We start from the raw sequence: 26,504 nt of genomic DNA on the forward strand, positions 1-26,504 counted from the left end.
CAAGTATTAGCTCCAGAGGAGTAAAAATCAGATTCCACAGATTTGTACTAATGTATCTAACACAGGTGGTAATGGCTTTAAAAAAAAAAAAAATGAAGAACAGTCCAGGCCGGGCGCGGTGGCTCACGCCTGTAATCCCAGCGCTTTGGGAGGCCGTGGCGGGCAGATCACGAGGTCAGGAGTTCCAGACCAGCCTGGCCAACATGGTGAAACCAAGTCTCTACTAAAAATACAAAAAAATTAGCCAGGCATGGTGGCAGGTGCCTGTAATCCCAGCTACTCAGAAGACTGAGGCAGAAGAATCCCTTGAACCCAGGAGGCAGAAATTGCAGTAAGCCAAGACTGCACCACTGCACTCCAGCCCAGGCAACAGAGCGAGACTCCGTCTCAAAAAAGTCCAAACACACCAGGGGTTAAATAAGCTGCTTCTCTTTCCACTGTTTATTATTAATGTACAAAATATACAAAACCAAAAAAAAAAAAAATACTCATCCTCAAATCAATTTTGGCTCTAACCCAAGACCCTGCACAAAACCCAACCAATCCACTGTTTTCATAGAAAACAACTGATGCCAAGGTGAAGGAGAGAACTGGGAAAGGGCAAAATCATCTTGTTGAATCCACCCAGGAAGGCGCCTGGTGGGGATTCAGAGGTGGTTGACAGGGTGAAGTAGCTGGAAGCCTCCTTCACGCTGGCAAGGTTCCAGGTGGGAGCAGGGAGTGAGCTGACTCCCAAAGGCAGTGCATGTAGTGTGACTTTCAGGCCCAGCATGCCGGGCCCAAGTTGATGAGAAGCTGGTCTCACTGAAGTATTTTATCAAGTCTCCAGACTGGCTATAGTTGGCAAAGGCAGACCAGCACCACCGGTCTCACCTCTGCCAGCTGAAACTTGCACTGGATGCAGATATGAGTTCGCCATCATCGAACCTAGCAGACCCAGGACGCAGACTGGGTGTTCACAGAAAGTTGAAGGTCCCACTTGAGAAAGGACTAAGAATGGTGAGCCCACGCTGGGGGAGGAGTGGGGATGATGTGTGTTCCAGAACTCAAATCCAGCTGATTGAGCCCTCTCAGTGCAGTGGGATATACAATACCCCTTTCAACATCTCCCCACCCCATGAGAAATAATGAACTTAGCTGGGATGATTTCTTAAGTGCAGCTGATCCTGTGTCAGAGTTCTGTGTGCATGTGGGGACCCGCAATAGAAGGGTAGGGGTGTTCTCCAGGATAATCAGCTTTAGGTTCTCAAGCATTAAGGGTAATACTGGAAAGGGGTTTGGGGTACAGGGTGAATCTTCTCAAAAAGTGAAGCCAACTGGGTCTCCTCTTCAGCAGTCCAGGAACATTTCCAGTCTCTCTCCTCCCCAGACTGGAGGAGAATATGTACATCAATGCGCACCAGTGATCAGAAAACCCCCAGGAACCCAAGCAAGTGGGAACTGAGGGGGCCGGCTCCTCATCAGCTGGGGAAAAGGGAAAATGGGCCTCACAGAAGCCATAACAGGGCGGAAGGAGCGAGGCTGCAGTCCACAGGGGTTGTGTGAACAGAGCAGGCAAATGGTCCCTAGGGCAGGGGGGGCCCATTGACACCCGGGTGGTAGAAGGCACAGTTGTTCTCATAGCGGCAGTTGCCCTTCATCATGAAATGTCGGCAGACAGGGCGGTTTGACATGTCTGTGGGAACGATGGCAAAACAGTTAGACAGGAAATAGCTGAGGGCAATGCCACCCTCACCACCCCTTGTCCATGACATCCTGAGAAATGTCTTTCAAAGACAATCTTGGGGATTTGGGGGAAGGGCATAGAGTAGGAACTGCTATGCATACTAGGACATCAAAGAGACGGGTACCTCACGTTCTGCCTAGCTACCAACAGTAGTGACTCTCACCCACTCCCCAAAAGCTTGTATGGGACACCAAAAGGCATATGGGGGACAGGGAGCATCCTCACCTCCTCCATGGCTGTGGCCTCCATCGTGCCCTCGGTGGCCCCCTCCCCCGTGGCCAGGACCATCATGGCCACGGTGCTCATGAGGTGGTGGCCCTCGATGGTCATGGCCTCGGTGACCAGGGACATCATGAGGCCGGTGACCATGGGGCCCCCCGTGTCCAGGGCCTTCATGGGGACGATGTCCACCACTTCCACCCATGCTTCCGCCAGGGCCTTCATGGGGGCGATGTCCACCACCGGCACCCATTCCTCCGCCAGGGCCTTCATGGGGACGATGGCCACTGCCACCACTGATGCCACCGCCAGGGCCTTCGTGGGGACGATGTCCTCCACCCCCACCCATGCTACCAGCAGGGCCTTCATGGGGGCGATGCCCGCTTCCCATGCCACCGCCAGGGCCTTCGTGGGGACGATGTCCACTGTTGTTGCCCATGCCCCCACCAGGGCCTTCGTGAGGACGATGCCCACCACCTCCAACCATGCCCCCACCAGGGCCCCCTCGTCCATTTGGGGGTCCTCCTCCAGAGCGACCTCCTCTGGCGCCTCGGAATGGAGGAGGAGGAGGAGGAGGTTCGTTTCCTCCTCGGCCACCTCGGCCTCTATGGTATGGTCCAGGACCTGGTCCTGGACCCCCCCGCATTGGGCCACCCCGCATAGGGTCGCCCGGGCCATCCCAGAAGGGATCACCTCCCCGGGGAGGGGGTGGAGGACCCAGAAGACGTGGACCCACTGGCCCACCAGGGCCTCCATGGGGACCTGTAAGGGGAGAAAAAAGAGAGACAGTATCAGCTACCAGGAACTGCCATCTCCCAACCTAAACCACCACCTCCCACCTTCCAGTCAATCCTATACTATTATCAGACTGAAATTAAGCAGATAAGCCCATTCCAACCTTTGACTCACCACCTACCTGGCATAGGTCCCCCAGGTCCAGGGGGAAAGTGCTGCATGCCCTTGGGGCCCCCAGGACCCCCTGGTGGGAAACCATTGGCTATTGGGCCAGGGCCTAGGAGTCCATGTGGCACTGTTAATGAAAACAAGAGTAACACAGCATGAGCACTCTAGAAGACTAGCATGATCTCCCATTTAGGTGCAACCAACTGACCCTCTCAAACCAACCTGGCAGAGCAATGCTCTCTCTGTCCGGTCTTCCCCTCCCATTTCTTGCCTAGTGGCCACAGCCCTGTATTCTTCTGCATCTTTGAAACCCTGCTTCCCCCAACTCCACTGCAGGCTTCCTCCCCCAGTCCCCTGGGGCTGGCCCTGAAGATTACCCAGCATCTGCTTGATCTTGTCCGAATAGTCTGGTTGTTTCAGTAGTTCCTCTGAAGGATGACTGTTTGGGCTACCCTGTGAGGATGTAAGAAGGCAAAGTCAACAGACAGAAAGGGTAACAACCATGGCGAAAGACAGCGCCAAAGATTAGGGGTAACTGGGTAGATGTGGAGAACTGGGGTAAGGCGAATGGGAGACAGTGAGGAGAGAGAGCTTAAGGAGGCTCCACAGAAGGTGGAAAAGGGGAAGGAGGGTGCGTACCATGATGGAGGTGAGGATCTCTTGGACATTAATGCCTCCTCCTCCAGGGCCTTGGGGGCCCTTTCCAGCACCCATGCTTCCCATAAGATTGGCCAGAACTGGAGGCAACTTGGAGCCTCCTGCCCCGTCAGGTGAGCCACCTGACCCCCCAGGTTCCAGAGTCTCAACATACGGAGTCTCATCCATGGAACACTCCTGAAAGAAGAACAAAAAAAATCAGGACTGACAGAACAGAGACATTCTCACATGAAAGATGCACCGAATTCAATGACCATCACAACTTCCATCATCACAGAACATTGACTTACCTCATCTAGGGGGATGAGTTTAGGGGGTATGGGCTCGTAGGGCTCAGGATCAGGCTCATGAGGACTATCAGGAACAACACAGGTGAGAGAAAAAAGAATGATAGTCAAGTTATTAATTCAGACCCTGAAAGTAATTTCTAACCTCCACCCCGTAATTACCCCAGCTCATGTTCCCCTCAGGAGTGTCCAAGCACTCAACATCCCAGGGCACGAACCCCACTCTGCTCACCTCTCCTTGTTCAGGAAGAGCTCCTGAAGGATTCCCTTCTCCCGCTCAGCCTGGATATATCGCTCCTGACTATTGCTTCCAGGGGTGACAAGAGGTGAGGGCAGAACCAGGGGCCGGGGGCACACCCAGGGCACCTTCTCCTCCATGTTATCATGGCTCAGACGCCGCGCTGTCTCAAATGCATGTCGGTCTGACAGTATCTCTCGCTTAGCCGCCTCGCCAAAGTCCTTGATCTTATTCACATTTACTGTCGGCAGGGGAAGAAAAGCAAGAGGGAAAGTAAGCACAACCAAGTCCTTTCAAAATCCCTTAAACACACCTATTACATAGGAAATGACCTCTTACCTCGTTCAGTTTCATCCAATTCAAAATAGAAATATTCTCTCAGTTTGCCTTCCTCAGGCCATGTCACACTTTTCCTCTTCCTGCCTTTCCGGGTCAGTTGGTTAGGATCTCCAGGACTCTCCACTGGCTTGGCATCCAGAGCTCCTGGCTCCAAAGAGGCTGGAAGCAGAAGAGGTTTCAGACCCAGATCCCTCCTTTCAGAAAACCCCCCAAACTGAACCAGTTTCTAGATTACCTGTATCCATGAGCTCCGGGACTTCAACAGGGGGAACCGGGGTGCCTGGACGGTCTGCTTCCATTGCCTCAGAAGGTGGTGCTGGTTCTGGGGAAGAAGGTTTGGCTGTGCTTGGTTCTGTGCTCGTTTTCCCTTCAAAGGGGCTTGGCTATTATGAAAGAAAAGGAAGTTAATGAACTGACTGGAAAGCCAAGGGCAAGGCAATTAGTCCAGGGTCCCAGGCACAGTCCCCCAACAGTTCCTATATAAAGGAAGACTCTGTCTCCACAATGGTCTCACCTGCACCAGTCTATATCCAAGGCAAAACGCCTCTTGTTGTCCTCCCCGACAACTCCTAGCTGCTGTGCCCTTTCTTCTACTTTACCTTTTATACTCTGTCACTGAAACCTATTTCTGGGAGCCCATACCTTGGCAGCCGTAGGTGACAGTACTTTTTTCTTCTTCTTAATTTTGATGCCTGGAACAGGGGCTGAATTGAGAGCATCCAGAAAGCCCAGGCCCTCCATAGCTACAAAAAGAAAGAGCACCAAATGGCATCATCAGACCTCCTTCATAATCCTACACCTGCAAACACAGTCCAGGCATAAAATGAGCCAGTGAAGACCCTGCCTCAACTTAGGACACGATAAGCTCAAGAGGACCAGGAAGCACATGCAGGAGGATTCACACAGGATATTCTTGTTGTTATTCTAGGTTTCTCATGGCAGGCAAGCCATAGCTTTGGATGTGAATTATAGCTCAGGTAGCTGACGAAGTGAGCCCTTGTGAACACGACAGATCACCTTACCAGGTGCCCCTGACCAGTCACAGAATGGCACACGTCCCTATCTTATCTCTAAAATTACTCCTAAGTGACCCCTGAAACGGGAGTTCCAGAGGTACAAAAAGTAAGGGATACCAAGAAATCAAAGGAAAATGGAGGGAAATAATAAAAGAGAAGGGAAAAAACTTCTCGTTCCCAGGGACATTCGTTCCCATAAGAGTTTGCTCCTGGCCGGGTGCGGTGGCTCATGCCTATAATCCCAGCACTTTGGGAAGCTGAGGTGGGTGGATCACGAGGTCAGGAGATCAAGACCATCCTGGCCAACATGGTGAAACCCCATCTCTACTAAAAATACAAAAAATTAGCCGGGTGTGGTGGCGGGCACCTGTAGTCCCAGCTACTCGGGAGGCTGAGGCAGGAGAATGGCGTGAACCCGGGAGGCGGAGCTAGCAGTGAGCCAAGATCGTGCCACTGCACTCCAGTCTGGGTGACAGAGTGAGACTCTGTCTCTAAAAAAATAAATAAATAAATAAATAAATAAATAAATAAATAAATAAAAAGAGTTTGCTCCTAATTCAAAGTACATCTTCCCCACTTTAGACTCACGCTGTGGCGGGATGATCTTCACTTTGATCTCTTTGGTGGCATTAGGTGTTGTGTTGAGTGGCTTGTATTTCTTCTCTGCAGGGGGAGTAGCATCTCCTGGAGCAGCTATGTTGCTGTCAGAAGAGGAACTGTCATCAACATCTCTGACTCACCCCCTGTTGCTCCCTTGTGTCCACAGATCCACCCCATTCAGAACCTGAGAATATGGTCCATACCTCTGACGTTTGAGGGGGATGGGTTTAAGGTTGTACTTGTCAGAAACCACCACTGTGCTGGCATTCTTCTTCACAGGCACCAAGGATGGTGTCTCCAGCTCTAGTCCTGGGGAAAGAAGCATGGTGTGGGCAGCTGAACTCAAACCCCAGACCCCCGAATTTTCCTCCCGTTCTCACCCGCAAATGTTCTTCTAGCCTTGTAACCAAAGCTTCCTCTGCTAGTCTTCCCTCTTCCTTACGATTAACATACCACACATCAAATGATTCCCCCATAAGGCTCTGGGTGTGCACATGCCCATGAACCCTCCAGAGGCCAGCCGCCAGTCTTACCAGTGGAACGGAACTTGGCATGACTGGGTGCTGTGGTGCGAAGAGACTTGGGCTTCTCCCTCTTCTTCTCTGGGGCCTCCTCAGCCCGGGTCTCAGCCTTCACCTCTGTCAAAGGTCGCTCAGGAAGGGTAGTTCGACTTTTTCCTTCATCTTTACGTTTCTTCTTATCTTTCTCTGTTGTGAAAAAACAAAGCAGAAAAGGATTTTATTTAGATGAACACTGTCAGAGGTGAGGCAGACTGGGAGCACCTAAAGGCCACATCCCAATAGGAAAGAAATAAATACAAAGGATAAAGGACTAAGGAGCTTACCAGCAGGCTGGGTACTGCTCTGAGAGCGGATGACAGCCATCCAGTCGCTGACAAGGACTGAGGCCAATTTCCGGAGCTCTGCAGGTGACAGAAAAGGGAAATGCTTAAATAATGTAAAGTAACATTCTTCCAGGAACAGAAAATGGGAGGTTTGAGAAAATACTGTGAAAATTTATGTAACGGAGAAAGTAACCCAAAGTTTTAAGAAGAACATGAGATATGCTTAAAAACCAAACCCTTAAAAAATGGAACAATGAATTAGAGTTGTGTTCTACTTGGATAACTTTCAACTCTGATGTCATCACACCACTCTGGAGTAAAAAGACCTAATATTTCAGAATATGTGGTTAAAATCTACATTAGTAAAAGACTACACGTTGGGTGCAGTGTACACTGCTTGGGTGATGAGTGTACCAAAATCTCAGAAATCACCATTAAAGAACTTATACATGTAACCAAAATCCACCAGTTCCTCAAAAACTGACATTTTTTTAAAAAGCTATGTTAGTTGCTTTATGTATAACACACCTAATTGTTACAACAATCTGAAGACTTTTTATTTTCCTTTATAGATGTGAAAACAAGAATAAAATTTGTTTCTAAATATATGAAAAAATACTTTGTAACTCTTTCCTTTTGTACTTGGCAAATAACATCTCTGATCTATGGCACCTCTCTTCTGGCCAACATTTCCACTTACAAACTCATTTCATAATTTATTATTTAGTAATAGGAGTTTCACAGATGAGACACGCTAGGATGATACTATTTCCCACAGTGAATTTTAAGTGTATGTGTTTTATAACAAGCAATTTTAGGAATCAGTTTCCAGTTAAAGTATGGCACCTTATATTCAGCAACAGAGAAATGAACAACTTTGGAATTGAGAACAGGAAAGAGGGTACAGGTTAGAGGAACTTTCTCTTTAAAAGAAGGAAAAAAAGCAAGGTGAGGTAGAAAGAGAAAAGTGAAGGGACAATCCAAGGATGGGAAAAGATATTAAGGTAATTAAGTGGAAGTAATAGAGAAAAGCCCATGAGAGAGCAGGAGTGGCACCCTACCTTCATCCTCACTTGACTTGCTCAGCTGCTTCACCAGTTTAGCTGTGTTGTTCTATGAGAGATGGGAGCAGCGGAAAGGTAAATGCCAGGAGGCAAATAATTCCACTTAGAGCTAAAAACGACAAAAGTTACAGTCCTCCCTGCTTTTTTTTTTTTTTTTTTTTTTTGAGACGGAGTCTCACTCTGTTGCCCAGGCTAGAGTGCAGTGGCGCAGTCTTGGCTCACTGCAGCTTCGACCTCCCAGGCTCAAATGATTTTCCCACCTGAGCCTCCTAAATAACTGAGACTACAGGCATGCACCACCATATCTGGGTAAATTTTTTCTATTTTTTGTAGAGACAGAGTTTTATCATTTTCGCCCAGGCTGGTCTTGAACTACTGGGCTCAAGCAATCCACCCACCTCAGCATCCCAAAGTGTTGGGATTACAGGTGTGAGCCACCACACCTGGCTGACACATTCCTTTTTTTTTTTTTTTTTTGAGACGAAGTCTCACTCTGTCGCCCAGGCTGGAGTGCAGTGGTGCGATCTCGGCTCACTGTAACCTCCACCTCCTGGGTTCAAGCGATTCTCCAGCCTCAGCCTCCTGATTAGCTGGGACTACAGGCGCATGCCACCATGCCTGGCTAATTTTTTGTATTTTTAGTGGAGACGGGGTTTCACCATGTCAGCCAGGATGGTCTCAGTCTCCTGACCTCATGATCCGCCCGCCTCAGCCTCTCAAAGTGCTGGGATCACAGGCGTGAGCCACCGTGCTCAGCCGCCACACACCTATTAAAGGAGATAAATTCAAACCAAGTCTTCTTCTTCTAAATTCCTATTTTTTTTCTGCTGTTCTACCTCACAGGCCCAAGATTACAGCCACATCAGTCAGTTTGAGTTTTTCATCCATTAGACTAAACCAAAAAAGGAAGAATCAGGGTTTAAAGACTAAAGGTACCTGCTTGAGATGGTCTACAGTGAGCGGTAGATGCTGCAGGGTCAGTAGAATTTGCTGGAGGAGGGGAATGTTGTTGGTTGTCTTTGAATACGTCAGCCAATTGTTAAGAAGTTTGTAGCCGCCAACGTCAATAAATCTGCAGGCAGGCAGGAGAGTCTATCAGTAATGCCCTTTCTAGGTTTTGACAGTACCACATCCTACAATCCCAGTCTCCCATCAATGACCCAGGAACCCCATGCCTCACCGCCCCATCTTTTCGCTACACCTTCCCATTCCAACCATCCAGATCCCCACTTACTTGACCAATATTTCTGGTGAACGGGTCTGCAGGAGAATGTTCAAGTAAGTGCATCGACTCACCATCTTTCGTGCTTCCTTCATCAAACTGCAGAAGATGAGTTAGGGTTAGAAATGAAGCAGCCAGTATCTCTTCTCTTAGCAAAAGCGCCTCTGTGAACTGCCTAGAGATTCCTAATGACTTGGGACTTTGCTCCAGAGAAGGGGAGTCACATATACCTCTAGGAAGATGGGATGGATCCAGTGCGACATGGAAACTTATGGGAGAACAGAGACACCGCAGTCTCTGACCTGGGGAGGAGAGCATCGCTGCCTCCCTAACACACAGGATGAATTCCATTCTGCCTCCAGGTGATAAGGCTATCCCTCAACAACTGTCCCTAATAGTCTGTTCAAGACTGGCTTAGTTATTTACTCTCCCGTGAAAAACCTGAGAATCCCTGAAGGAAAATAACATTATGGGTAGGTGGAACACGAACCAAAACAATCTAGAATTCTGTTACCAGGCTACCCTGCTCTCATTCCAAAGCATGACTCCCTTGGGACTGTGGACGTCCAAATCTCCAGTTTCCATTATGGTCAGAAACAAGTGATCATCTTTTCCTATTCCTTATCCTAAAATTGTTAGATTTTAATCCTATTGCACTGACTATCTTTCCCTTTCCTTTCCAGGATCATTCCAGTGTGCCTCAACTGCAGCCATGTTTTAACACACAATATTCTCTACTCACAGTGAATCCAAAAAGGGGTAAAGACTCACCTGAAGATCTTGGAAATCCCATCCACACTTTTGACTTCCCCATCTCGGTTAAGGAAGCTGTCCAGGCCCTTGAGAAGTTCTTTGGGGTCTATGGGACCCGAACCCATGATGGTGGTTTCTATGGTAAGAGGACAAAACAAACAAACCCACAGAATAAATGGGTGGCAAGGACTACCCCAGTAGGCCCTCTAATAAACCACATCTCTATATTTGACAAAGTATAATGACTAATTATTCAACTACGCTATTTTTTAGATATGAAAAATCGACACAGACCACTTGCCACTACTGAGAAAATAGCCCTGGCAAGTTAAGCATGGGGAGCATATGTGACTGAACAGGAAAGCAATTCGATTGGAGGAGTAGGGCAGCACACCTGTCCCTCCCTCCCAGCAGCATCCTTCCTAGGATGGCTGAACTTCACTAGATCGTACTAAAGCTAAGATCAGTTCCCATAACAAGATGTTCAACTCTCCAGGGCATTTATACCTATTGTTAAGTCCTGTCTTCCCTAGTTGCTGATAAATTTGGCTTGAAAAACAGCCTATAGCTTGATAGAAATTGGGCCAATCTTGGGTGTTTGAGCTAAATGTCTTATAAGACTTGAGTCCTTTTTATCTTAGCCCATTAAGAGTCATAATCACTACACATGGCAAGATATGTATCAGCTGAAGTGGTAGATGATGTAGAACAAAACAAAACTTGAAAACAGAATCCCTCCCTAAGGAGATCTGGGAGTAGGTGCCAGAGATTGAGACAAATGGATGCATGGAAATCAAGCAGGTCCTCCTAGACCTTGAATAGACTGTCACTCATTAGCCAAACACTACACAACTTTTTACTGTCTCTAAGTTAAAAGGAAGCTAGTGGTTTGTGCTTTCAAAAGCAAAGATGCGAATCTGGTCCTCTCCTCAAAAATCACGCTGTATAAGATTCCCTAGGAAAGCCTAAAACTGAAAACCATGGAACCTAAAAAGGGAACAGATAAAGCCAAATGCTAGAAAAATTCCCTTTTAAGCAGCTGTTTTAGACCAGGTTGGGAAGGGAATTAGTTAAAAGCTAAGCTCCTTTTATGGAAGGGACAAGCCAGAACTGAAGTTCCAGAAAGGTAATTTAGGATCAATATGGTTCTGATTGGGATTTTTATCTACACTGCCTCTAAATACTTGCTTCTAAGACCCAAAAAAGAGGCTGGGTGCAGTGGCTCATGCCTGTAATCCCAGCACTTTGGGAGGCCAAGGTGGGCAGATTCCTTGAGCGCAGGAGTTTGAAACCAGCCTTGGCAACATGGCGAAACCTCATCTCTACAAAACATAAGTCGAGTGTGATGGTGTGCACCTGTAGTCCCAGCTACCCGGGAGGCTGACGTGGGAAAACGGGAGGACTGCTTGAGCCCAGGGATACTGAGGCTACAATGAGCTGTGATTGTGCCACTGCACTCCAGCCTGAGAGACAGAGTAAGATGCTGCCTCAAAAACAAACAAACAAACAAAAAACCACCAAAAAAGAAAGCCACTTCAGCAATATCTGCCTTTGGGCAATAAGGCCCACACTGACTAGCAAGGAAGAGGCAAGAACAAAACCTTCCTCATCCTACATCTAGCACAGAAGTAACAGACACAATCCCAGCAGAAGGGTAGAAAAATCAGTATTTTACAAAGATGAGTAGTTTTGTGCCGGAAAAAACACAGGTTTCTTGTAAGATAATGCAAATTAGTTCTACTTGTTCTCAAACAAAAGAAAAAACATAAGCATAACAATCTCAGCCTTTTTGTCCTCCCAACAAAAACGTCAGTAAGTTTCCAAATGTGTAGGTCCTAACAACCTAGGCGAGCAGCAGCAGAAGCAGGGAGGAGGCAGCCAGGAAGGGTAGGAGTATAATCTTGGCTCTGGAGATCATAACCTGTGGGCTGAACAGAGGGAGAGATGAGGCAAGAAATGTTGAGGAGTCGCTGCTGCCCTGGAACCTCCACAAGTACAAGTGGAACCTGAGGTCAGAGAAAAAACATTCAAGGAGAATACTGGAAAAGATTAGATGTCCGTGGGCCAAATCCACTCAAGTGTGGTGATTCCTACACACACAGAGACAGACACAGAAATAAAGGTATTCTTCCCATGTAGTGAGATACTATAAAGTGATCTATAGAAACTATAAAGAGATACAATAAAGGGACACAAAAAACAGATATCACATCTGTTGGAGACTGGAAAAGCAATGTATGGGTTCCAATAACAACATATCATAAGCAATCAAGAGACTAAGAAATTTTTAAAACTCTCTCTCTATATATATATACACACATACCTACCATTAGATTCCTAAAGCAAAATATATGCAATTTGACAAAAGGCCTTAAATTAAACATCATTTCAAACCAGTTACCCTTGACTTGACTGATTCAAACCCAGAGTTGAATATATATAACCCTGGAGAATTCCCTTTTGCATATCCAACTACAAGCTAAGCCAATAAATAGACCTACTACCCCTATTTCCTTCAGACACTAAATAAACTGTCATCTGAGCTCAAGTGTTCCTTAAGAGGATGGGAGACAAGAAAGAAGAGCCAGTCTTAGAAAAATGGACCAATGAGTACAAAGCTAAATTCTGTCCAGTGCCCTCTGCTGGAAATGGGATCCAGGGACTTTTTTATTCCCACATGTATAAACAAGAATAAAAGACATTAATAGTCAAAGGGAAGCTAAGAGACAAAGCAAAATTAGTGTTAAATATTCATTTTCCACTACTTATATTTTGGAAATATAAGTGAAATTTTGTCTCATGAGCACCAATCTTGATAAAATGTAAGTGGGTTTTCTCATGATGGCCTTCCTTCAGGAAGATTAGTTCTTATTTAAAATTAAGGACCCCAAGTGTCTTATAACCTAGTTTCCTTACTTTGAAGTCAGTATATTTTGGAAAAAAACCAAACAATTTCCAAGGCGCTCAAGTGGAAAGGAATGTAAAGTCCAACATTTCGGGCACAGGGCTATAGCAGAGAAGGCAAACTGAGTTGATGAAGGAAGGCAGGGGCCGTGACTAAGTGTTGTAACATTACCTACTCAAGATCTGGAGTCTAGAATGAAAGCTTAAGAAAGCTTTCTGGAACCACAAGTAATCCACGGCATGATTGTCTTCTTTTAATGAGCTGCTATTTCCTTGACTGCAGAACATACAGAAGGTGGGGAGTGAGGTAGCAACCCCCTGGCCTACCTCCACCTCATCCTAAGCTATGCCTTCCTTATGGAGACAATGTTTCAGGCAGAGCCATACTCTACTGGCACAAGGCACTGGGGAATTTTCTACCATTTTTACCAGAGATAAACGTCTGTGACACCAACTCCTGCCTTCAAAATGAATTTTACTTGAGGGTTATTCAATTAAATAGGGTGAAAAAATATCCAGCATAGCTAAAGTTATTCCACACCCATCACCAATGAAACAGGACTGAATTGGTTCAGGATAAAAATTCTGTGCAAGTAAGAGCTCTTTAAAAAATAACTGTCTTCTAACAAAAGGAGAAAAAAGTCCCAAATTTACCTTAATTTAGAGGCACTTCTGGAAATGAAAATGATTTGTACCTAACCCCTTATGTTCCCCTTCCTTTCTTCAGTGTTTTAGGCACTTCCTAGTTTGACTCAATAGTGGACTGAATTATGTCTCTAAGGTGATTCATCACAAGGTCATAGCTTTCTTCCAAGTAGTAAGCCCCTACCCCTCAGTCATTTTGCAAACCTGATACATGAGCTCCTCAAAAGCTTATCTGCCTTCCAATAAAGATGCAAAATGATATACCACCCTGACTCATAGAAAAAGACCCCAGACTAGAACTCTGGCCACAAACTACAAGGATCAGGTTTTCCAAGATTTTCTGAATGGATGTGGTTCCCCTAGTAGACCTGGCTTCCCATCTCCCATGTTAAGGAAGATCTTCTTTATTAATCCCCTGGCTCACTAGAGATCAGGAACCCCAGTGGGTAGAATGTTCAGCTCCCAAGGAAGATATGCTGCAGAGGCACATGGCAAACTGCTTAAAAGAAAAAAACAAAACAAAACAAAAAAAACTTGTAGTCAACAGACATGTGGAAGAGTCCCTCCCATCTAATCCAGAAGCTTAAGTAATAATTTGAGAATCTGTACCCAGTAGGAAGTTAGCCCTAAGTCTCACCCAGGTCACCAGAGGGCAGTTATACTTTCCAATTCTGCCTAGCACCTCCACGCTTCAGTGCAGGACTTTTAAAAATTAAAATTATATGGGGAGTCTGATAAAGATTTGACTTTGAAAAATTTGGGGGAAGAAAGGAACCAGACACCCAATACCACCCTCAGATAGGGCATGGCTTCTGAACATGCACCAAATGCCACAGCACTGCATGAGTTGAAAAATGAAGAGGACATCATTTTTTCATTAATGCTTTTAGGAATTTCTTTTAGAAGGGAAGGAAAAAGAAATTCAAAAAAGGTGGCTCTTTGGGGAAAAAAAAAAAAATGAAAGTTGTGAAATGTAATACCAGAAAGGTTTTGCTTACCAGAAACCGTAGCTTGATTCCCCCTGCCTTGAGTTTACAACTGCCGCCTCCTTTCCTAAAGATTCACTTCTTATCCTAGTACCAATGTACAGGAACTAATCAAGTGCAGAACGTGATACAGCACTGAATACAGTTTATCCCCAAACTGAGAGGTGGGAATGAGGGCGATTTAGAAGAAAGTCCTAAAAGTACCCACCTTCCCCCGATTCTCATTACACAAAGCGACCAAATGCAGGAGGCCCACTGGTTCCTAAGCAGAAATGGCACACTTCAGTGTCATTAGGCCCGTTTATCTCCAAGTTACTCTTGCAAGCCCTTGTGTCTTTCCCATCTCCCTCTACACACATATATACATACACACACGCTCACACACATCCTCAAAGCTTCCCAGTCTTAGGTTTGCCTGTTTTTTCACCCCTGGCAGCTGAAGTGGGGAAAAATTACAAGCAGTTGTGATGAGTGAAGGAAAGCGAAAATAAAAACTGGTTCTATAAAAACTAGAACTACCCAAAGAGATGGACAGCCTTGATACTTAATTCCTATAAGCTCCTATCCCTTTAAGATATTTTATATAATGAAAATAAGGAAAATGTCTTCTCCCTAGCAGCACCGAGCACAGGCAGTGCAAAAGCATCTGCTCAGGGGTGGAGCTTCAAGAGGGTGGAGAGAGGAGGAAGAAAGCTGATTACATCACCTTTCAAGGCTGCTCCTCCCACTTGACCAAGTTTCTAGGGCGGCCCTAAGCTCAGGATGGCAAAAGGAGGAGAAAAACAACAAAGACGGAGGGACGCCATTTTGTAATGGAGAAAGAGGACTTAAACTAAAAAGCCACCCGGCTCTGCCGGTAGCTTCAGTTACATTATAAAACACCTTTTTAGTAAAAAGGTTTACTAAAAAGGTTTTTAGTAAAAAAAAAAAAAAAAAAATCAAAAACCAGTTCCCCATCGTGAATAATCTTTGACCTATTTTGATCAGTAAGAGCGTAGTGAAAATTAAAGCAATTAAAATATTAAAAAGAACAATTTTCTGCAGGGAAGAACTGAATTTGCAACGGAGGTTCAACCGGCTACCATCGACCACCCCCATCCTCCCTATAGAGGGAAAGGGGGAGGAAGGACTTGGACCCCTCTCAACAAATAGGGTTGAGGTGGGAGGACAGGAAAAAAAATGGGTCAAGACACAACCTGCAACGCCGCTTGGAAGACAAAAGGACAAGGAAAGTCGCCATATTGAAGCAGGGAAGAAAAAAATTCCTTTTAACGACACAAATCTTTTAGAAAGCTAGCATTCAATTGCACTAAATGGCTTTTAAAATTATACTCCTAAATTCCACATTTCCCAACCTTTCCACCCTCTATTTAACTGTACCTCCCCCACCAAAAAATATCAAGTTAAAATGTTAATCACTCTTTTGCTTTTAAATACCTATGCAATCTGCAACAATTATAAGACATTCTTTACCTCCCCAACTATTATCTTGTATGTACTGGCACTAAGATTATATTTTGTCCTAAGTGTCTTGCAATCTTTATTCCTAGATTGCCACCTATTTTAACCACACAAATATACCCCAAGCAAATTACATCAAAATTGAGAGGATTTAACAGTCATTCAAAAAGTTATAGCGAGCTATTACTTCTCTCTGCCCATCTCCTTACCCTGCAATCTTTATGTACAGATTGCTTATTAATCTGGCAAATTGAAAGGCACCCTGCTTGTCTCACACACAAAGAAGTGGTACTTCTGGGCCACAAGATCCACCATCTCTTGTATGTGAGCTCATTAACCCTTTTGAAGACTGCTGCTAACCAGAGGAAGGTAACCATTCCTCCTTATATAAACACATATGGCTTTGGCAGTCTGGAAATTGGCTGGATTACCAAGGGTTAACCGTCAAAATCCTCACTTGCTGGCCCTCCCTCCACCCTCTCTTTGCCTGCAGCAAGGCAGGGAAGAGATAGGTGGTAGGGGAGAGAGAACAAGACTGTTTAGACCCACAGGCCCTTTTTAATGGAGATTAAGTGACCAGATTGGTCCTTCTCCAGTTCTCTATTTGTTCTATGGTCTCATTTCTTCCTCTCATTATTTTTGGTTTCACAACGGGAAACGTTGATTTCTTGTTGCAAGGCTGGTTTTTGAAAATTCGACACTTACTATCCAATTTTTTTGCGACGTCAGCACCTCGGGCTCAGGGGGGAGGGGGTAAAATTTTGGAGGAAAAAAAATAAAACAACCAACCAGGACCCAAAACTCAATTATTTAGGGGGCCTCATTGGATCAAAAAGTCTTTTAAAAAATAAAGGCCAACTCAGTATTCATTTCCCCCCCCACCCAACTCCATTTAGGGAGGGGGGTCGCAGAAAAAAGTTCTGAGTGGATTCAAAAAAGTAAACGCTGGATGAGTGAATTTGGGTGGTTTGGGAAGGGAGGGTGGTTGATTATTTTTGAAGTTATGTAGTGACGGTCCTTCGGCCACAGATTTCAAGTCCCAAGCAGCGTGGGCTGGTGGGGTGGGCAAGATAGGTGGGAAGGGGCAGAAGACACAAGTGGTTGGGCTGGTGGCTGCTGTTTTCCCTTTCCCCCCTCTCTCAGGATCCTTTCAAGGGCTTAGATGTTGCTGCGGCTTGTTTCTGTTTTCCTCGTGGCCGGCCTGTCTTTCTCCGAGAAAATTCAAACCTGGGATAAAAGGAACACAAGGGAGAAAGATGTAATCAGTACGGGTTGCTTCAAAACACTCACAAATGCCATCTTTGTTGTCCCCAAACAAACCTGTGTCCCATCCTGATCGCAACCGCTTTAAGCCGTGGCTCTCAAATGAACCCATCCATCCCTATCCCGCTTCCCAGATCCAACGCTCTCCGCAAAATTTTACCCACTAGACGACAAAGTCGACAAACTTACCTCTAAACGAACCCCAGAATGGCGGCCGCCCGCTCGGGTGGAGTCTTTTATACCCGGACGCCGCCCAACGCGCCCAAACGTGCTAGTGAAACGCCCTTGTCGCGAGACATTATACGCGAGGCGTGAACTCATTGGTCAACCCAAATGACAACTCGCCAACTGATTGGCTACTCTCACTTCACCTTTGCTCCGCCCCTTTCCCTGGCACTCTCTTCCGCCTCCTTCCTGCCTCCCTGTCGCGTGCGCGTGACCAGAGAGCCTAGCACCTCCCTTTCCTCTGCTTTCGCCACTTCCGCCCTGGAGAATATTTCTCACCCAGGATTGGTAGAAACCTAAGGGCGCATGCGCACTGAGAGGATCCCGATAAAAAATCGCCTTCAAAATTGCTTAAAAGGCAAACTTTAACAATGCGATCTAAGAGTCGTAGTGACTGGCCAAGAAAAAACGCAATTTTGAGGTCTAATTCGATTGTGACGCAGTTGAAATTAGCTTCTCCCCCATGCCTCCCCTTTCACGCTTCCGTCCTGACGCAAACGTGGGGCCGCCTTCCGCACTGCGGGCGTGTCCTTGGCCCTGCCCTACTCAGTTTCCTGAAGCATGCGCAGTTGCCTTTCCGTCAATTCCTGTCCTGGGCGTACGTCAAGATGGCGGCGTCTGTATTAAACACCGTGCTGAGGCGGCTTCCTATGCTATCTCTCTTCCGAGGTTCTCACAGAGTTCAGGTAACTCTTCGAAAGACATTTTGCACAACCTCAAGTTGGTTATACCTTCTCGAGGTTGTCGCTCCACTGTCAGGAATCCACGAGTGGAGACCTTCCCACGTGTGTCTTAGCTGTCTAGGCAGTACTTCCTGCACCCCCCTCCCACACCCCGCGCATTTTCTAATCCCGAGCCGAGGACTAAACGCCAGGGTTAGGTATTATCCTTTTTCCAAAATGCCATTTCAGTAAAATAACTAAGTGATGGAATTGACCCCCGTCCACCCTCAGTCATGCATAACCAGCTTTTAAAAAATTATTTAAGTAATTAAGGGGCCATGCTAATATCTGTATCGTTGCAATTTTAGCATAACATATGTACTCCCCAAGCGAGCGCCACAACCATCTCTTAACTATGCAAGTGGTGACTAAATCTGTGTTGCTCTGGAATGTCCTTGGGGAAATTAGGGATCCCAATTTCTACCAACCTTGCTATTTCTCAATAAGGTCAGGATATATTCTTACGACCTGAGGACAGTTTCTCAGCTCTCTTTATTAAATCAGTTTCTTATCGGAGTTATGAGAGCTTAACTCCGTCCTTTGAATTGAGGTTTCCCTCCAGTCTTGTGTACTCACCTCTCTGGAGGTTCTTGGTGGGGCACGGTGAGATAGGAAGGCTTGCCCAGCTGCCACTCCCTAAAGTGGGACTGAAGAGTGGTGACAGAGGTCAACACAGAAATAATAACAGCCTTGGTAGCTTTAAAACTAGCGTTAGGACTCAAGTTTGTTCTGCCCTGTAGAATGTTGACCTTCAGCTTTTATGAAAATGGGCAACTCAGTGACTTCATTGGATTGATTTGGAGACTCACCTGTCTTCTGCATCCCCTCCCCACCACACATCTTAGTTCCAAGAACCTAGATATCCTTCCTCTTACTTTATTCTTCCACCAGAGTCAATTCATTTCCAAAAAGCAAGAATACCTTTTATGTACTAGATTTTTTTTTTCTTTTTTCTTTACACGGAGTCTCACTCTGTTGCCAGGTTGGAGTGTAGTGGCGCAATCTTGGCTCACTGCAACCTCCGGCTCCCGGGTTCAAGCGATTCTCCTGCCTCAGCCTCCCGAGTAGCTGGGACTACAGGCGCATGCCACCACGCCCAACTAATTTTTGTATTTTTAGTAGAGATAAGGTTTCACCATGTTGGCCAGGATGGTCTCGATGTCTTGACCTCATGATCCGCCTGCCTCTGCCTCCCAAAGTGCTGGGATTACAGACGTGAGCCACTGCGCCCGGCCTTGTACTAGACTTTTTATTTGTCTTCTGAAATAAGATTGTTTTTTAGGCATATATCCCCTAACTTAGCTTTTCTTTCAGGATCCAGTTGTAGAAAAGGAGAGTGGTTGTTGATTTATGTCAATTTAAACTCAACAAAAATACTTAACTTACATATGTATTCCTGTTATATTCCATTAATGCAGTATGTATGCATTCCTCCTTTCCAAAGTGTGATAAGCAAAACAATTTAGTCCTTTCCTTAAACTCATTCTTTTATTTTTTTCTTCTCCTTTGTAGGTTCCCCTCCAGACTCTTTGCACCAAAGCTCCCTCTGAGGAAGATTCTTTGTCCTCAGTTCCCATTTCTCCTTATAAGGATGAGCCCTGGAAATATCTGGAATCAGAAGGTACCTCTAAAGGGGGAAAGGGAGGGTCAGATAGGATTTGAGATAAGTGGACAGAGCCACCCACTACACTCCCACCCAGGAATAACTTGTATGATCTTTCATTTCAGAATACCAGGAGCGATATGGTTCTCGCCCCGTCTGGGCTGACTACCGCCGCAACCACAAGGGTGGTGTACCCCCACAGCGGACTCGGAAGACATGTATTGTGAGTTTCTGAGAGTGGGGTGTGGAGTGCGGGGAGGCCACAAGTAACAGTAACAGCAGCACTTTTTCTGACGTGTTTGAACATCCTTAACTGCTGTTTTTTTCTCTCTACAGCGTCGGAATAAAGTTGTTGGGAATCCCTGCCCCATCTGTCGAGATCACAAGTTGCATGTTGACTTTAGGGTAAGGAGAGTCTTTTCTTTTTAGGGTAAGAAAAATAAAGATTAGGGGCTGGGCGCGGTGGCTCACGCCTGTAATCCCAGCACTTTGGGAGGCCGAGGCAGGTGGATCACGAGGTCAGGAGATCAAGACCATCCTGGCTAACACGGTGAAACCCCGTCTCTACTAAAAATACAAAAAATTAGCCGGGTGTGGTGGCGGGCACCTGTAGTCCCAGCTACTCAGGAGGCTGAGGCAGGAGAATGGCGTGAACCCGGGAGGCAGAGCTTGCGGTGAGCTGAGATCGCATCACCGCACTCCAGCCTGGGCGACAGAGTGAGACTCCGTCTCAAAAAAAAAAAAAAAAATTAAAAAGAAAAATAAAGATTAGGAGCCCCTTTGCAGTGCCAAAGAGATTACTGTAGGTGCCCCACACTTCGTATATCCAGGAGGCCCTACAGTCTGTTTTACAGTAACTGTTTCTGGCATTATAAAAACATCCCTCCAGCCTTTTACTTTCTACTATGGATTGTACTGAAAGTTTTATCCTATGCCTATGAAATTTACAGTCTAAATTGGCAGGTAAGAGAAATGGCTATTTCTTTTTTTTGAGACGGAGTCTTACTCTGTTGCCAAGGCTGGAGTGCAGTGGCGTGATCTCAGCTCACTGCAACCTCCGCCTTCTGGGTTCAAGCGATTCTCCCGCCTCAGCCTCCCAAGTAGCTGTAACTACAGGCTTGTGCCACCAAGCCCAGCTATTTTTTGTATTTTTAGTAGAGACAGAGTTTCACCATATTGGCCAGGCTGGTCTCAAACTCCTGACCTTGTGACCCACTCGCCTCGGCCTCCCAAAATGCTGGGATTACAGGTGTGAGCCACCACACCCAGCCAGCGAAATGGCTATTTCTAGTGGGAGAGCCAATAGCCAAAGATTCGTTTGCATTCATTACAGTTATTACCAAATACATTGGTCCACTTTCTTCCTGAGGTTTTCTTTATTTCCTTGTCAATGTTCAGTGCCATGCTGGCACCTGGGGCCGGAGGGCAGGTATATGAAGCAAGATAGAGTCCATTATTTTTCAAAAAGCCTTCAATATGTGAGAAGGACAGGATTTGCTCCTTAAAGAATTTGAAAACATATTGGCTGGGCGCGGCGGCCCATGCCTGTAATGCTAGCACTTTGGGAGGCCCAGGCAGGTGCTTCACCTGAGGTCAGGAGTTTGAGACCAGCCTGGCCAACGTGGTGAAACCCTGTCTCTACTAAAAATACAAAAATTAGCCAGGCATGGTGGCAGGCGCCTATAATCCCAGCTACTTGGGAGGCTGAGGCAGGAGAATTGCTTGAACCCGGGAGGCGGAGGTTGCAGTGAGCTGAGATTGCACCACTGCACTCCAGCCTGGGCGAAAGAGTGAAACTCCTCAAAGAAAAACAAAACAAAAAAAAAGAATTTGAAAACATTATATTAATAAAACAGATAATGGGAAAGTGTTCTTCTGAGCTTGCAGCAAAAGTATTAGAGCAGAAGCTATATGGCTGATCATCAGGGAAGTAGTAGAGCATTTGGATAACAGTCAGAAAATGGGGGTATTTGATTGCAATAAGAACCCTTTTAACACAGGTTATTTAGGAGTCCCATAGATAATTTCCCAGTTTCAACTGCATATGATTGGTTATAAAAAGAGATTATGGCCAGGTGCGGTGGCTCATGCTTGTAATCCCAGCACTTTGGGAGGCCAAGGTGAGTGGATCACTTGAGGTCAGGAGTTTGAGACCAGCCTGGCCAACAAGGTGAAATGCCATCTCCACTAAAAATACAAAAAAAATTAGCTGGGTGTGATGGCAGGCGCCTGTAGTCCCAGCTTCTCAGGAGGCTGAGGCAGGAGAGTCACTGGAACCTGGGAGATGGAGGTTACAGTGAACCAAGATTGCACCACTGCACTCCAGCCTGAGCAGCAGAGCGAGACTCCATCTCAAAAACAAAACAAAATAGAGATTATAATTAATTACATAACTGAGAGAGAGAAATGTTACAAATTTAGTAGCATGGGTGATTCTGCTTGCATTCTACTCTACAATGTACCTGCTTTTTTTTCAAGAGTCTCATTTCCTACAGTTAATTTGCTGAGAGAGAGTTCTGTGTAAACTGTAAAATTATTCTTAGTATATAAATTATATTCAGCATACTATTAAATACATTAGTTGTTTATACATACACATTACAACATCATTTTTTGGGTGATTTCTGGGATTTCCAATGACCAGCCCCAGTTTTTCACCTAAAGGCTGACGTTAGAACTTAACCTCTGCAGCCCAGGCGCGGTGGCTCATGCCTGTAATCCTAGCACTTTCTGAGGCCAAGGTGGGTGTATCACCAGGTCAGGAGTTCAAGGCCAGCTTGGCCAAGATGGTGAAACCGCATCTCTACTAAAGATACAAAATAATTAGCCAGGTGTGGTGGCAGGCGCCTGTAACCCCAGCTACTCGGGAGGCTAAGGCAGAGAATTGCTTGAACCTGGGAGGCGGAGGTTGTGGTGAGCTGAGATCGCGCCACTGCACTCCAGCCTGGGCAACACAGGGAGACTGTCCCAAAAAAAAAAAAAAAAAAAAAAGAACTTAACCTCTGCATAAGAGATTTCTATGGGAGCACAGTGACAGAATATGGGATGTGCAAGGATGGATTCAGTGAATTGATGAAGCCAAACTGGGACATGAAGGAGGATGGCATCTGGAGAGCTGTAGAGGGGTGAAGGTGGTCCATGTGGGTGTGTAGGGATTGTGTACTTTCAATGTCCAAAGATCCTGCTGCTCTCCCTGCCTCTTTTCCTCACGTTTCTCTACCACTTTCCCCCACAGAACGTGAAGCTCTTGGAGCAATTTGTCTGCGCCCACACGGGTATCATCTTCCATGCTCCATACACAGGTTAGCCCATCATCCCTGCACCACCAGAGAGCTTTTCCTTGTGGCATGCCTTGTTTATGTAGTTGGCCAATAGGTATTTGTTCAGTGGCTCCTGCTTATAGCCTAAAAGGTCTGGCTGAACCTTTTGGAAATCTTGGCTTGCTGGGGGCTAAAGTAATTAAATGTGGACAAAAGAAAACAACAAATACAGCCAGGCGTGGTGGCTCATGCCTGTAATCCCAGCACTTTGGGAGGCCGAGGGGGCTGGATCACCTGAGGTTGGGAGTTCGAGACCAGCCTGACCAACATGGAGAAACCCTGTGGTGGTGCATGCCTGTAATCCCAGCTACTCAGGAGGTGGAGGCAGGAGAGTCGCTTGAACCCAGGAGGCACAGGTTGTGGTGAGCCAACATTGCGCCATTGCACTCCAGCCTGGGCATCGAGTGAAGCGCCATCTCAAAAAAAAAAAAAGGAAAAAGAAAAAAACAAGTACTTCTGTAAGCAAACTATCTAAATGTAGTTTTTAATTGATAAACAGTGATTAATTCCTTTCTATAGGGTCTTTTAACTTTCACAAAAGACTTCTCACAAATTGTCACATAAGTTATTTTATATCATTGTCAATTGAATTAGATTTTCCAAACTTGGAATCGTAAATTTAACAATTCAGAATTATATTTATTCACTAACTACAGTCACAGGGCAAATCTGGCCCACTGTCACGTCCATTTGTTTTCATATTTTCTGCAATTGCTTCCATGCTACAATGGCAGAGTTGAGTAGCTGAGACAGAGACCACAGGACCTGCAGAGTTTAAAATATTTACTATATGACCCTAGACAGAAAAATTTTGCTAACCCCTGCTCTGAAGCAAGACAAATTTGCAGAGAATAATTTTTTGTTGTTTTTTTTTTTTTGAGATGAAGTTTCACTCTTTTTGCCCAGGCTGGAGTGCAATGGCGCAATCTTGCCTCACCACAACCTCTGCCTCCCAAGTTCAAGTGATTCTCCTGCCTCAGCCCCCTGAGTAGCTGGGATTACAGGCACGTGCCACCATGTCCGGCAAATAGAGATGGGGTTTCTCCATGTTGGTCAGGCTGGTCTCAAACTCCGGATCTCAGGTGATCCAGCTGCCTTGGCCTCCCAAAGTGCTGGGATTACAGGCATGAGCCACCGTGCCCGGCAGAGACTAATCTTTGTTTTTGTTTTTTTTTGGGGGGTGCGGGTGGGGGGATGAAATCTCATTTACTCTGTCACCCAAGGCTGGAGTGCAGTGGCATGATCTTGGCTCATTGCAGTCTCCACCTCCTGGGTTCAAGCAGTTCTCCTGCCTCAGCCTCCCAAGTAGCTGGGATTACAGGCACGTGCCACTGTGCCTGGCTAATTTTTTTTGTATTTTTAGTAGAGACAGGGTTTCACCATTTTGGCCAGTCTGGTCTTGAACTCCTGACCTCAAGTGATCCTCCCACCTAAGCCTCCCAAAATGCTGGGATTATAGGCATGAGCCACCGTGCCCGGCCTTGCAGAGAATAATCTGAATTCACCATTATTGGGGGTGGCAGTACAATCAGTGTTCAGTTTGTCAAGAGTTTCTTATAGTCAAGCTGTAAAGGCTGAAGGGACTATTATTGTTACTCTCTCAGATTGCCTTCCCCAACTCTGAAATCTCTTTTCCCTTTATTGAATCTTTCTCTGTGGATTGTTCAACTCAACCCTCTAATTAACCACACTTGCCCATTAAATTGTGTTCTCCCTGTCTTGGAGGCTTTACCATTAAATGGCTTCTCTATAGTGGCTAGACCCTCCTAAATCTTTATCCCAGCTCTCCAAAAGATGGGGGAGATTCTTTCCTTTGGGCAGATGGGGAAACTGAGGTCCATGGAGGGGTCAGGGGAAAGGGGTCATTAGGTAAAGCCAATCCTTCCCAATCTACCCCTCTGTCACCATATGGAAGCAGTTGTGTTCTATTATTTACTGTGCCTTAAAGAACAAGATATTTTTCTCCCCACAGGAGTCTGTGTGAAGCAGCACAAGCGGTTGACCCAGGCCATCCAGAAAGCCAGGGATCATGGTGAGCATGAGACGGGGCACACAGCAGTTTTGTTTAGGTATAAGGAAGATGACTTAGGGCTAGAAAATGGATATAAATGCTCACACCTGTTCAAGATGGTAGCACCCAGCATGTTCTTCCTGACGTTCCATTGTCCCCTGTCCTTTCTCCTGAGTGTCTTACTTTATCATTGTCCTGTCTCCTTGTTCTTTGTCTTTCCATCCTTTTCCCTCCTATTTTACAACTGCTGGTCTCAATGCCTTAGGAAGTTCTTTATATAAATGTCTGGCCCTGGACTACATGGCACTGCTGCATAAGTTAGTAAAAGGTATACCCCTCTGCTAGGGCAGATGCAGCTTCATAGTCCTTGTTCAGTGCTGCACAGCTTTGTAAGCAAGAGCCCCAGCAGTATGTCAGCCCACACTTGCCCTCTGGGCCGGTCACCTGTTTGCAGTATACAACATGCATAAATGTACCTGGTGGCTCTGACTGGTCCTTCCCTTTATAATCCTTTTTCTTACTTCATCTAAACCACCCTCCTCATTGCCTCTTAAATTTCTTTTCTTTTTTAATCCCTTAGGTCTCCTCATTTACCACATCCCCCAGGTTGAACCACGGGACCTTGACTTCAGTACCTCTCATGGGGCTGTGAGTGCTACTCCGCCAGCCCCCACCCTGGTCTCAGGTGACCCCTGGTACCCATGGTACAACTGGAAACAGCCACCGGAGAGAGAACTGTCTCGCCTTCGCCGGCTTTACCAGGGTCATCTCCGAGAAGAGAGTGGCCCCCCACCTGAGTCAATGCCCAAGATGCCCCCTAGAACACCAGCGGAAGCCTCCTCCACTGGGCAGACAGGCCCTCAGAGTGCTCTGTAGGAGCTGTAGACTGGGAAGAGAGGCCAGGCGTGGTGGCTCACTCCTGTAATCCCAGCACTTTGGGAAGCCAAGGTGGGCTGATCACTTGATCCCAGGAGTTTGAGACCAGCCTGGGCACCATGGTGAAACCTCGTCTTTACCAAAAAATACAAAAATTAGCTGGGTGTGGTGGTGCACACCTGTAGTCTCAACTATTGGGGAGGCTAAGGTAGGATCACTTGATCCCAGGAGGCGGAGGTTGCAGCGAGTTGCAGTCGCACCCCTGCACTCCAGCCTGGGTGACAGCTAGACCCTGTCTCAAAAAAAAAAAAAAAAAAGACTGGGAAGAGAGCTAGAGGGACAAGGAGATAATGTGTATGTAGGTTTATGTGATGGGATATCACCCTGAAGAGTTGTGTCTTTTGTGGCCAATGACAAATCCAGGAAATGAATGTTGCTGATAGGGATAAATCTTGAGGCCGAGGGCGGGCGGTACAGATGTGTATGGGAAACCCCAACCCCTATATATTGTAAATAGATGGGCTGGGCTAAACATTGTTGCCGTTTCATACTTCTACCAACTCAGCTTTTACACAATAAAGCTCTACTGTCTCTGGTTTGCTTTGGGCTGTTTCCGATGA

General features: G+C 46.2%; 2 protein-coding genes across 4 annotated transcripts; one reads left to right on the forward strand and one right to left on the reverse strand.

Annotated features, from left to right (window-relative positions):
• Positions 1-413: 413 nt before the first annotated feature.
• PPP1R10 (protein phosphatase 1 regulatory subunit 10) lies at positions 414-17,865 on the reverse strand. 3 transcript variants are annotated; one of them, XM_008959475.4, is made up of 21 exons: positions 17,317-17,419; positions 16,570-17,091; positions 14,612-14,665; positions 9,887-10,004; positions 9,128-9,214; positions 8,830-8,965; positions 7,891-7,942; positions 6,830-6,907; positions 6,519-6,692; positions 6,189-6,294; positions 5,974-6,086; positions 5,012-5,112; positions 4,605-4,752; positions 4,370-4,528; positions 4,025-4,271; positions 3,796-3,859; positions 3,488-3,682; positions 3,226-3,301; positions 2,862-2,975; positions 1,952-2,707; positions 414-1,675 (listed from the first exon to the last, which is right to left on the reverse strand). In XM_008959475.4, the coding sequence occupies exons 4-21, from the start codon at positions 9,991-9,993 to the stop codon at positions 1,566-1,568; spliced, it is 2,823 nt and encodes a 940-aa protein (XP_008957723.2). In that variant the 5' UTR covers positions 9,994-10,004; positions 14,612-14,665; positions 16,570-17,091; positions 17,317-17,419; the 3' UTR covers positions 414-1,565. The 3 variants fall into 3 exon arrangements, with proteins under 3 accessions (XP_008957723.2, XP_003807406.2, XP_057158450.1); XM_003807358.4 differs by lacking the exon at positions 14,612-14,665 and having other exon boundaries at positions 17,317-17,865; XM_057302467.2 differs by lacking the exon at positions 14,612-14,665 and having other exon boundaries at positions 17,185-17,337.
• MRPS18B (mitochondrial ribosomal protein S18B) lies at positions 17,544-26,480 on the forward strand. The gene is made up of 7 exons (XM_008959473.4): positions 17,544-18,038; positions 19,587-19,695; positions 19,803-19,900; positions 20,014-20,082; positions 22,913-22,979; positions 24,970-25,029; positions 25,589-26,480. Exons 1-7 carry the CDS (start codon positions 17,724-17,726, stop codon positions 25,882-25,884), a joined length of 1,014 nt encoding a protein of 337 aa, XP_008957721.2. The 5' UTR covers positions 17,544-17,723; the 3' UTR covers positions 25,885-26,480.
• Positions 26,481-26,504: the final 24 nt, after the last annotated feature.

The sequence above is a fragment of the Pan paniscus genome, chromosome 5 (genome assembly GCF_029289425.2).
Source record: "Pan paniscus chromosome 5, NHGRI_mPanPan1-v2.0_pri, whole genome shotgun sequence".
NCBI lineage: Eukaryota > Metazoa > Chordata > Mammalia > Primates > Hominidae > Pan > Pan paniscus.

What these genes read in the sequence shown, in the direction of transcription:
- PPP1R10 (XM_003807358.4), bottom strand. Translation starts at nt 9,993, where the DNA reads ATGGGTTCGGGTCCCATAGACCCCAAAGAACTTCTCAAGGGCCTGGAC. An exon ending in GAGCAGTACCCAGCCTGCTG is followed by an intron (nt 6,693 to 6,829) that starts GTAAGCTCCTTA and finishes TTTTCACAACAG; the next exon opens with AGAAAGATAAGAAGAAACGT. An exon ending in AGATCCTCACCTCCATCATG is followed by an intron (nt 3,302 to 3,487) that starts GTACGCACCCTC and finishes ACATCCTCACAG; the next exon opens with GGTAGCCCAAACAGTCATCC.
- MRPS18B (XM_008959473.4), top strand. Translation starts at nt 17,724, where the DNA reads ATGCGATCTAAGAGTCGTAGTGACTGGCCAAGAAAAAACGCAATTTTG. An exon ending in GGACTCGGAAGACATGTATT is followed by an intron (nt 19,901 to 20,013) that starts GTGAGTTTCTGA and finishes TTCTCTCTACAG; the next exon opens with CGTCGGAATAAAGTTGTTGG. An exon ending in CCAGAAAGCCAGGGATCATG is followed by an intron (nt 25,030 to 25,588) that starts GTGAGCATGAGA and finishes TTAATCCCTTAG; the next exon opens with GTCTCCTCATTTACCACATC.